We start from the raw sequence: 11,711 nt of genomic DNA on the forward strand, positions 1-11,711 counted from the left end.
TTTGGGGCTGACAAAGTCAGGAGAGGGTGAGCACTGCTCCCGGCACCTCCCCTTTCCACTGGGAAGACTGCTTCACCGACCTCTTGCCTTGCTGCTAGTGTGAAGGAAATGCCATAAGGACTACAGGACCTCCTGGCTGCTCTTGTGCAGTGCTTTGAGGTCTCCTGACACGGAGCTCTGTGTGAGAACTTGGTGTTTTGCTGTTTCAACACTTGAGCACAATGCCTTTCTTTACCTCGGAAAGGTGCCCAGGCTGGTTTGCCTTCCCTTCTCCACCCTTTCCTTCCCTGTCCCTTCTGCAGGGTGGAGAAGAAATGTTAAATGTCCCAGAGGTGCTCTGCTTTCCATTTTGCCTCCAGGTAAATCACAGGAATTTCTCCCAGGGGAATATTATTAAGCAGGCTTGGGTTTTGGGGGTTTTTTTTTTTTTTGGTTTGGTTGTTTTTGGTGTTTTTTGTTTTTAGCATTAAGAGTCTAAATCTGGAAAAACCTGAGGGGAGAAGTAAAATCCTCCTTGATTAAATAATCATATTGAAAGCTCTCCACTAGCTGAGACAGAGCAGATGAGTACTGCAGAGCATAACTTTCTGATTCCTGAGGATCATTGCATTGTAGGCAGCTGTTTTGTTGATGTCCAGAGGCTGCAGGTCTCAGCCCTTGCTGCCAGTTTCCCTAAAAGCAGGGCAACTTTCTGGCAACAGGCCCAAATTCCAGGTTGATTCAGCAGCTCAGTGACAGTTATAACTCAGAGTTATCTTCTCTCTTTTAGTTCCTGATCCCACGTGCCTGCTCCAGTGATGCTTTGTACCATAGAGGGCTTTCCTAGCATGAAGTGGAGCTTTGGATGCTCTTTCCAGCTGGCTGGGAAGGAGTCAGGCCTCAGCACAGCAAGACCCTGGCTCTCAGCTGACTGAAGAGAGACATGCCTGGTGCTGTTGGTCCGGAGCTGCTGGGGGTCCAGTAAGCCTCAGCTTGGTTAGATTGCAGAGTTTGGGCTCAAGGCTGTTCCAAGGCTCTGGCTGCATGATGTGGCTCTTGGGAGAACTTTGTCCAAGAGTGGGGAGGTGGTGATCAGTGCTCGTAGTCATCAAAGACTTTGAGGGAGTTCTCCCTGTCTGTGCTTCTGGGGGGGGGAGCTTTTTGCAGCACGCTTCCCACCTCTGCTTCCTGACCCAGGTCACAGCCATAGCCTGGGTGCAGCCACAGCACCTGGGAGCCCCCAGCATCTGTTGGGAAAAGGAGGGAAAATGAGGCTGAAAGCAGAGGAGTCACTGTGACAGCTTCCCACTGCTGGCTCTTAGCTTGCCTCTCACAGCAGTATCCAAGTGTCTCGGTGTTTGGGGTCTTTACCCCTATGGTTTCCAATGGGAAAGCTTTTGTCCCTTCTGGGAGCGGGGGAAATGAAGGTGCTGGATGGTCTGTGCTGTGCCTAGGGTGGTGCTCCTGGGCACTGCCTCCTCCAGCACAGCCAGAGTGGCCTGGCTCTAGAAGCTGCCTGGCACCAGCAGGAAGGAGCAGGATGCTTTGCAGGCAGCAGTTGTTGCCCAGGCCGCTGCCAAGCATGAAGAACAGCTGCCAGGTGTCTGGGAAGTCGCTGTGTGCTGAGGGCTGAGTGTGTGCCCAGCAGGGGTCCCCACTGGGAGGTGGCCCTGTGCCCAAGAGGAGCCGATCCCGAGTTGTTAGCAAGGGTTCAGTTTTACCACTGCATTGATAACTCAGGTGTGTGGAGCTCTGCTCTTTGACCAGGGAGCACCTTCTTATCAGAGGTTCACTCCAAATCTGGGCTCTGTACTTTTATCATACTACACAGGCTCAATAGAGGTGCTTCAGCAAACAACAGCAAAAAGTTTTAACGTATTTTTTCCATTTGCAGCTCTTCCCACAGGTTTCTTCCTGGCTTTGCTTTGGCATTCCGCTTATTGGACTTGGTTTTGAGACTATCCTTCCACTTCCCATTCAGGTTGTGCTGCAGGTTCAGGAGAACATGTGCTCAGTTGTGCTGGTCATGCTGGCTTGGCTGTTCCTCCCAGGTAGATATGGGTGTTTGAAACCAAAGGTATCTGGTAAAACAGATAAGTGAGTAATATCAGACTTTATGTTAAGTGAGATGGTAGAGACCTGTCTGTGCTGGAGCCCTTGATGGCAAGAGAAGTTGGATGCTATGGTGTGCCAGCAGCAGGACTTCTTGTGCGTCACTCTGGTACCTTTCCAAGTAGCAAAGTAATGGTTTAAGTGAGGTGAGCGTGCAGCTGTACCGCTGCTGGGGTGTTGCTGGTTGCTGCTGTGTGCCACTTCCACTCCTGTTGCTGAACTGATAGGTGCTGGCAGCATAGACGTCCTCACAGTTGTGCAGGTCTCCCATCTTGCTGCCTCTCAGCTCCCTCCTGTGAGCTGGCCTCATCTTCCAGGTGAGAGGTGACTCCTGCAGCCTCGGCTCGCTTCTCCTGCCCCATATCCTGTGCCCTTTGCATCTGCATGTCCCGCTGAGAACTGGGCAGACCTCACACCCTGCTTAGTGCTTCTGTTGCTTCTGCCTGCCAGCGCTACAGAGCACACTGCATGTGCGCGGCTGGTCAGAGAGGATTGCAGTGGGTGGGGGTGCCTGGGAGGTATGTGGGCAGCAGGCACAGGGAGTGTCCTGCAGCTGCGTTGCTGCCTGCTTTCCCTTGCCTGCCTCCCTGCTACTATTTTCTGATTCTTGTTTGGATTAACGAAGAAACCCTTCAAGAAAGCAAAAAGCTGTGACCAGAGAACAGAGGGAGCTGCAGGAGTGAGAGGATGAGCACAAGGCAGGCTCTGCTGGACACTTGGCAGGAGCCTGGAGCAAGAAGGGAGAGTAGCACGCCTGCTGCCCAGGCATGTTAGCAGAGGGTGCTGGCTGCACCCCTGGGTGCCTTGGCGCCGTGGTGCTCAGCAGCAGGGTGGTGCTCTGACAGCATGTCCAAAAACACAGAGCTGAGCTGGCTTGGACATGGCTGCAGGGCTGCCTTTCTGGCAGGGTGTGCAGCACAGGGGATGTGCTGACTTGGGCAGCTGCAGGTGCTCAGCCCATACCTGCTTCTGCACACAGTCATCCAGTGCTGACAGGAGGCGTCTGATCCTGCTCAAAACCTGGCAGCCTGAACTTAATCTACAAAAATAGGTTACGTGTGGATTTGGACCAGTGTCGTGTGTTTGTAGTAGATCAGCTTTTTGATAAATAGGATGTTAGGATTTTAATAAAATTTTGGAAACCCCGGAGCCAGATTTTCTGTGTGTTAAGACCATAGGCATGGGGCTTCTGGTCAACAACAAACCTTGGACAAAAAACACATATATGGGTGGGGAAGGAAAGTGTTTGCCCTGTAATGAGCTAGTCTGCTCTTTGTAGCCACTTCCAGAGCAAGCTCCTTGTGAGAGCTGCGATGTGTCCAGAGATGGAGCTGCTCTCTGATGCTGCCAGGCTGCTGCTGCTGCTGGTGCAAATGGCCTGTGGGAGCACCTGTTTGGTGATGGGCTCAGCCACACAGCTGCCTTCAGGAGGAGATGAGTGCCCTGCAGAGCCTGTGCTGCCTGAATGGGAGTCAGGGGTCCTGTGAGGACAGAGCCAGGGCAGGCGGTGTCGCTGGTGGTTTGTTGTGCTGAGACTGAAGCAGCACTGCCTGGAGGCTGCCTGCTTTATTCAGAAGATGACTACAGAGGGCACTTGCATGCCTGGCACAACCAAGTGAGATATTACTGAGGTCTGTCTTGCCTGTACAAAGATTTTTAGCAGATGCCGTGGCTGATGCTTGCTCAGCTGCTCCCTGCCTGGCCGGCTTGCAGGAGTGCCATTCAGACAGCCCCTTGGAGGGGCAGCGGGAGGCTTCTGTTGCAGGCAGCTGGTGCCTTATGCTTTCTTCTGTTACAGGTATTGATGTTAAGTCTGCTGGGCAGTCCCAGGGAGAGGGTGGCCACGCAGGCCCTGGAGACATTCGGAGACATCAGAGGGGACGTGCAGAACACCGGAGACACACTATTGCCAATGGTGTGGACTTTGGCATGGTAAGAGAACAGCCCTGTTGTGGAGTGCTGCCCCAAGTGAGGGTATTGCAGAGGTCCCTCGCTGCTGATATGAGCGCTGTGGGCTATTGCTCTGTCCCACCCACCTTCCACATGGGAGTTGTAGGATCTTTGGATGTCAAGAAGATCCTGGTGTTTCTGTTACAAAGCTTTGTTAGTGTACATGATGTCCTTGCAGTTACTTCCAAGGTATTCTGCTTCTTGAAATGTGCAGGGGAAGGAGGAGGTATGTATTTCCAAGAGCCAGGTCACTCAATGGAGTTGGCACTTGTGCAGTCATACATTCTCCATGGGCAAAAGCTTGGGCTGGGAGAGGCAAAAGTTTACCTTGCAGTGTTAGGAGGGGGCCGCAGTGCTGCAATGGTCTCGGTAGGTCGGTCTCTGGGCCTTTCAAGCACTCCAGCAGAAGTCACGTGTGCGCTGTGCTGGTGACTAGTGGTGCTGAGGCATGCTCTGCTGCAGCCTGAGGACCCTGAGCAGCCAGAGCCAGCACTGCATGCTTCCCTTCCACCAGAATGTGGACAGAGCATGGGGGAAGGGCCTTGCGCTGCGACCTCTGCCAGATGATGTAGGTCAGGGCTCTAGTGTGCTGATCCTCATGGCTCCTGAGAGATTTTTTGCAGACAAATCTGAACTGAATTTGGCTGGGAAGCCTGGAACCAAGAGATCTGCTTCTCTCTCTATTGCTAAGTGGAGAGGCTTAGATCAGGTTACCCAGACCAAGGGATCTGTGCTGCTCCCAAATGGAATGTATAAGCTGACTGGGCATATTGCCCAAAAGCTCAAGCAAAATTTGACTGGGAAGAGAGCCAGGACCTTGTCTGTAGATTGAATGATCGTCCAACTTTCTTTGCTTTGTCTCGTGGCTCAGGAGCTGCTGGCAAGGCTGCATCTCTCACATCTGCACTTCCCCTTTTTGCACCCTGGTGTCACTCGCTGCCTGGTCTGGGCCAGAGGCAGGCTGCATGGACTGTCCTTGTGCGGCATTGACTGCAGCATCGCCTGGCTTTGGGAAATATAACATGCTCTGTTGCCTGGCCTGGCCTGACCTCCCTGGGAAGGTAGGATTACGCACATGTGGGAAGAGGTCTGCTGGACTTACAGCAATGTAAAGGACCAGTTCTCTCCTTCCGTTTCAGCTGAGAGTGTTGCTCTTACCTTTGTTTCACCACACTGCTTAGTTGCCATGGGGGATATGGGAGTCAGGTGTCCCACATTTCTTTCCTCCATCCCCTTTATATCCAAGTGCTGCACTGCCTTTGTGTTCCTCCTCTCAGAGATGAGATGCCTGGCACTCTCCTGTAGGGGTGAGAAGCCTTCCCCAGCACCAGGGCACAAACGTTTGGGTGTCAGTTCCACATTTGAGTATGCAGAGACAGTTGGAGCAGGTTTGAATCTAGCAAGGAGTGAGTCTGTGTGCAGGACAGTGCTCTTGCCTGGCTATGCTTCCATCATCCCTGGTGGAAGATGCTGGGCCCTTCAGATTCAGGGCGCACAGCTAATTTTCTCCGTTTCCAGAGGAGTGGGAGTGGAAGGGACTGATGTCCACTTGGCAGCCCATGAGTACAGTAGGACCTGTTAATCTTGATCAGCAAGGCAGAGGTTTGGGGGCTGTGCTGCAGCCCAGGGATTTAAGATGGACAGCTAATGTTTGCTCAGATGGTGTTTTTTCTTGTTCTTTTTTCAATGAGTCTATTGATTGGCCCCATTTCCCCGTGGCCTTAGGGTAGTTGGGAGGAGGCCTGTGAGAGACTGAGCACTTCAATTTGTGGGCAGCTCAGGGCATGGCTCCCTCTCCCCTCCCCTTCTACCATAGGCAGCACCAACCAAGACCTGCTGTGCCCACTCCACCTCCCTGTTCTGGCTCTGCCCGAGATGCTGTATCCCATCCCACTGCCCCTAGGGAGATGTCATCTGTCCCTGCAGCCAGCTGAACTGCCTGATGTTCCCCAGCTCAGTGGGTTGCTGCCCCTTCCTCCCATCTCCTTGCTGACCAGCAAGTCAGGTGGGATCAGGATGGGACAGGCAGTCACAGGCTGCAGCCAGAGCTGGATGGAGGTCCTTGCCACATACAGCACCTTCTTTGTGCCCCTCAGCAACAGCCTGTGCAGTACCAAGGCTCTGCGGTTCTTCCTATGGGTATGTTCCCCCCATCTGTCTGTCTGATCCTGTGTGTGTGTTGCTGCTGTATTGTCAACAGCATTTCCAGGAGTGGAGGGAGCAAGAACAGCCCTGGTGTTATGGGGAGGCAGGTGTGTGACAGCTGTGGGCCTTCCGGTGTGGAGTTGGGGACAGGGAAGTGCTGCCATCCTTGAGGAATGTTTGGTACATCCTTGTCTGTCTGCTGGAGCTGGGTCTGCCTGGGTCACTTCTAAGCTGAGTCTCCCTCCAGATGGCAGGAGAAGTTCCAGGCTCACCGCTTGACTCTCTTTGGGCATGGGGAGAGCAGCCTGCCCTCCATGGGGGCAGCTCCTGGTGCCCAGTCTGTGCCACAGGCAGTGGAGCTCAGGTGGCATTGTGGCAGAAAGGGCAGGTGGCTGCTTGCTGAGGGGAGGGCTGCGGCTGCTCTTGGCCTCTTTTCCTCTGAGCAGATGCAAGGATGTGAGTGGGAGGCACAGCTCTGGAGGAGGAGGTTGGGGGGGAAGGCACAGGCTTGCTGGGCAAGGGCTGATGGTTTGCTGTGCTGAGGATGCTCTGTTCCAAGGGAAACAGACTCCTCTTGCCAGCTCTGTGACTTCTTGGTGGCAGTGCAGTGCCAAGGGGCCAATGGAGAGGGGGTGCTGGTGGGAGCCTGAGCTGGGCCTGAGGGCAAGAGCTTCAGGTACTCTTGTAGCCTCCCCCTGACACCTGAACACACCTAGTCCCTCTGCAGATGGCTCTGGAGCTCGAACCTGAAGGCTAAGCAGAACCAGTCAGCAGAAAGGCATGCTTTGCTCAGCTCAGAGATGCTTCAGGCAGTGAAGCAAAGGGGAAAGCAGAGGGCTGGGTAAGTAGGTTTTGCCCAGGCTTCTGCTCTGTGCAGGTGACGTGGTTGCTTCCTGACAGCAGTGTGAGTTGCTGCTACTTACAGGAGTGCGCGGCCTGAGGAGTGGCTGCAGGCCCTGTTCTTAGCATGTGCTCAGATAAATGACAAAGCAGAGAAACCTGTTTCTGTAGTGAGAGCTGATGGGGAGCAGGCCTGGTTCCCTGGCCAGGAAAATAGAGATGACCTGATGGCCCTTTGACTGTTGCTGTTGCTCTTCCAAATTGGAGAACGTACCCCAAGTCAGGATCAGCCAGTGGCCGTCACCCAACTCCTCTGCAGCTGCTTGTGGCAAGAGGGGCTGCCACAGCTGCCAGTAACCAAATTTCTTTGTGCCTCATGAAAAAGACAGCTCCTTGGGCTGGGCTGCAGAAAGGGGCCTAGGTTACATTGCTCCTAGGGGCGTTCAGATGGGAACTGACCAGGCAGTGCTTCTCTGAACGTTTGGCTTGGACTGGGTAAGGAGAGAGTAACATGTCTGTGCTCTGTTCTGCAGCTGAAGCATATGAAGGAGCTGGAACAGGAGAAGGATTTCCTTCTTCAGGGTCTGGAGATGGTTGAGCGTGCCCGTGAGTGGTACCACCAGCACATCCACTTCATGCAAGAACGCCAGAGGCTTTTGGGGAAAAACAAAACCAGCACTGTGAGTCTGGGGCTTGTTCTGGTGGTGCGCATCAGCTTGGGAGAATCTGTGGGCTAGAAGAACTGGGCTGGGACATCTTGTTTCACCTGGCATTGGCCTTGCTATGCTGTTTTTGTGTGCCTGCATTTTTGGCCTGGGGATCCCAGATGGGTGGGGGGAATTGGAGCAGCCCCCCCCCAGCAGAAGAGGGGGAGAGGCAGCAAGCATATCCCTCTGTTCTCTGTTTATCCACCCACTTGATGCAGAGCTGAGACATCATTGCAAGGAAGGGATCAGGCCTGGCCACGTGGCAGTTGCTTTCCCAAGTGCAAAAAAAAAAAAAAAAAAAAAAAGAGCTGACCCTTTCCCACTGTCTGGGATGTTCTGCTGCACACATGCCAGCCACGGGGCTCTCCCTTGGGCCTGCTGAGAGGGATCTGAGGCAGCATGCACCCTCAGCACAGCTAGCCAGCCCTACTCATGTCCTGCCATGCTGCACACAGGATCAGGATCCCAGCCTGACAGAGCAACCACAGCCTTGGCCCTCATGCTGGCTGTGCTGTGAGGCAATATGCATCCTATGGCATCTAAATGCGTGTGCATCACAAGGCTTGTGTGGGCTCCTCACTGCGCAGCGTGGTTCCCTGGAAGCTGGCACTGAAGTAACACCTGGACCCTTTCTCCCCATCTGCCAGGACTTCCTTCCTGATGGCAGCCAGAGCCACCTGGGACGACTGATCCCAAAGCTGCAGGAGGTGAACCGCTGCCTGGGTGACCTCTTGTCAGCTGTGGGCAAGGTGAGAACAATAAGTTAGCGGCTTGCAGTCCCTTGTGTGAGCCAGCGGCCTGCCCTCATGCTGGCAGCCAAGCTGGCATAGGGGCTGCCAGAGCTTCCCTGGGCTGTGGAGAGGCTGTGGCTCTGTTGCCAAGATGGGTCAAGAGGGAAGTGCATCTTGTCTGGGCTGGAGGATGCTCAAGGCATATGGAAACCTAATCCTGGAGGTGCAGATCTTTGCATGCAAACAGGGAAAGGATCCTGCTGAGGTGCTGAGTCAGTCCTGTCAGAACTGACTGTCCTGGACGCCAGCTGCTGCATGGGCTCCTTGCAGGAGCAGGATGTGCTGCAAGGAGTGCTTCCACTTCTGTCTACACTACTCTGGAATAACCTTGCTAGAGACTCTGCATTGGCCTGTGCTGGTGGATCTTAATCCTGTGCTGGGTTTCTCTCAGCACCCAACCCACTAGTTCCCTTGTGCCACAGAAACCTGGCTTCAGAGGCAGGTTGAGGAGGGCCACCAGAAGGTCGTTGTCTCATTCTTTCCCTTCATCCTCTCCGCAGCCAGGGAACTCCACCTCAGCGCTGAGCAGGCTGACCCCCACTGCCCCTGCAGTGTCCCCAGCCTCAGCAGGCTCCCAGCAAGCCATCAACATGCTGAAGGAGCAAAACCGGCTTCTCACGAAGGTGAGCAGGGATGATGGGGAGGAGAATGCTAAGAGAGGGGACCATTGGAGAAAGCATATGTGGCTGTGGAAAGTGATCCTTCAGCTTGGCCAACTTTGGTCATCGTGGAGATGGGCCACGGGCTGCACTTTGAGCCCTTCCTTCTCACAACTGAATGCCCCTCATGTGATGGGCTTGGGCTGTTTGCTGCGTATGGGACCATGGATGTGGACTTCATTGGCCCTGCGGTAGGGAAAAGACTGTGACAAACGAAGACCACAAGAGGGTGCAGATGCTAAGGATGCCCCTGCCTGGGTAGGCTCTGTGCAGGGTTTATGTTCTGACATCTGCAGATGTCAGAAGTAGTTTGCAGGGGGCATGGAGCAGCTGGGCCTGGCCCAGGTCACGGAGGCCTCAGCACAGCACAGAGCTCTGAGCAGCATTTATCTCCTCTTTCAGGAAGTGACTGACAAGAGTGAACGCATCACCCAGCTGGAACAGGAGAAATCTGCTTTGATCAAGCAGCTCTTTGAGGCACGTGCCCGCAGCAATCACGAAATGAGCCAGCTGGACTCCACCTTCATCTAGCACGTGTCTCCCAGCACTCCTGGCCCCATATTGAGCTTCTCCAGGGGGTTGGTGGGGCTGGGGCTCTTGCCCTAAAACCCTTCTATCCATTGCTCCAGGTGTTCATCTCGAGGCCTGTGGAGGCCTGGAACTGCCCGTGGTGTTTCTGTGGGAAGAAGCTGAGGACAGTGCTTCCCTGATCTGCTTGGGCAGGCCTCGGGAGTCCCCTCCCTGCCATGCTGCTGCACATGACTGGCAGTGCTGCTCACAAGCTGCTCCTGTTCAAAACTGACTGCAGTTGACTGCTCCCCCACCTTCTAACCCCCAGTGTGTCGAGTGGAAACAGTTGCTGCCCTTACTGTGTGAATGGGGAGAGCTGCTGTACCCTAGGCCTCACCTAGGCTGAATTCTGGCTGCTTTTAGAAAAAGATACTGCATCTTTAACATTCCATCTGGCATTCCCAGGCAAGCCTGGCCACTGAAGGGCATCCTGTCTGCTGCTTGTCCCTCTGTCAGAGAACAGGATTGAAAATCTGTAACGGGGGCGTGCCTAGTTCCTCCCTGCTGCCTGTGTTCTGCCCGCTAGTCGAACCAAACTGGGCTAGAGCAATGCCTGAGCTGGTGCTCCTCCTGGGATAACCCTTTCCAGTTTGCTGTAGTGATGCCATAGTCGCTGTTTACACGTTTGCAGGCTCCTGTAGTTATTGAGCCATAGACCTGGATCAGGTAACCTGCACCTCTGAGCTGCTCTCTCAGGCTGTTTGCAGATTGAGGCAGATACCTCTACCTCTCTTTATCTTCCTGAACTGGCAAACATTTCCTTGTGACTGCCAGACCTATATTTTTTCTTGATGACTTTAAAAGGAGAGTTTATGTCTTGCAGCATGAGCCTGATTTCACAGTGGGGCTTTAGGACTCATTTTCTTGTTTAACTGAATGTGGGTGATGGAGAAGAGGCTGATGGTCTCTTTCTTTTGCACATCTCCTAGTGGAGAAATGGCAGCTTTGCGTGGTGGTGTAAGCATGGGTCATGTTAGACTGATGTGTCTCAGGATACCTTCTCCTTTCCATGCAACTCAGTGATGGGGCTTGACCTGAGCAATGTTTTCCAGTGTGGCTTGGTACTTGTTGTTGGTACATTTGTAGGTGATCGGTATGAATCCCCACCTAGCACAGCCCTGGCCTTTCTCCTCAGCATTGTTTCGTGTTCAGACTCCTGGCACAGTGTTGTAGCACAACACACTGGCAAAAAGTGTTGGCCTGCCCTGCTGTGCCAGCTTCAGCTGTGTTAGGCTGGGAACCGTGCAGACCAACTCCTTGCCCACTCCTGAGAAGATCCTTTTACCCATCCAGTGTGGTTTGTCTCACCCAACTTTCTGAGCCTGACCTTGACCTAAAGCTCACTGCATGACGTTCAGTCCCTGCTCTTTTCTTGCACCTGCAGCCAGAGTGGGGATCAGCAGAACGCGAAGGAGAGGGAGGAAGAGCAAGGCCAAGGGAGTCATTGCTTATCTGCAGGAGTAGGGTGTTAGTTATCCCCTGGGCATCAGTGCCTGCCAGCCCTGTCCTGATGCCACCTCTGGTGTCTGGTACCTGTTTTACCTGAGGCTTAACAAAAAGTGACTCTCCTCGTAACATGTCTTTAGGGATAATAAAGTGGGGTGATCTATTTAATTTATCTTTCTGTCTCTGACTGAATCAGTCCATCTATTGCTGCAAGCCTTGCAGTTCCTGCCTGTCTTGTCTGGAGGGATTGCAGGTGAGCAGAGGTTGCACAGCCCTGAGGAGTCCAGTGGGTCTGTGCTCCAGGTCATGTTCCCATGCCCTTTCCCTTCCCATCTGGGCATCTCTGTGCTGTTGGGCTGGGGACACTCCTGGCCTTTCCTCACTGCTGTGCAAAACACCCACACCCTGCAACCCTTGGAGCCTGTGGCTGTTCCTCCAGGAGCTGTGCTGCGGGGCTCCTGCTCCGGTGGTGCTGGTGTAGTTCACAAATCTAATGCTTTTTTGCTTTTTTT

General features: G+C 53.8%; 1 protein-coding gene across 2 annotated transcripts; it reads left to right on the forward strand.

The window, feature by feature from the left end:
• Positions 1 to 468: 468 nt before the first annotated feature.
• SAPCD2 (suppressor APC domain containing 2) lies at positions 469 to 11,371 on the forward strand. Of its 2 annotated transcripts, XM_010720672.3 has the most exons (8): positions 469 to 960; positions 1,874 to 2,030; positions 3,890 to 4,023; positions 7,560 to 7,706; positions 8,381 to 8,482; positions 9,025 to 9,147; positions 9,586 to 9,660; positions 9,813 to 11,371. In XM_010720672.3, the coding sequence occupies exons 2-8, from the start codon at positions 1,985 to 1,987 to the stop codon at positions 9,891 to 9,893; spliced, it is 708 nt and encodes a 235-aa protein (XP_010718974.1). In that variant the 5' UTR covers positions 469 to 960; positions 1,874 to 1,984; the 3' UTR covers positions 9,894 to 11,371. The 2 variants fall into 2 exon arrangements, with proteins under 2 accessions (XP_010718974.1, XP_031411968.1); XM_031556108.1 differs by having other exon boundaries at positions 469 to 2,030.
• The last annotated feature ends 340 nt before the right edge of the window (positions 11,372 to 11,711 follow it).

The sequence above is a fragment of the Meleagris gallopavo genome, chromosome 19 (assembly GCF_000146605.3).
Source record: "Meleagris gallopavo isolate NT-WF06-2002-E0010 breed Aviagen turkey brand Nicholas breeding stock chromosome 19, Turkey_5.1, whole genome shotgun sequence".
Lineage (NCBI taxonomy): Eukaryota > Metazoa > Chordata > Aves > Galliformes > Phasianidae > Meleagris > Meleagris gallopavo.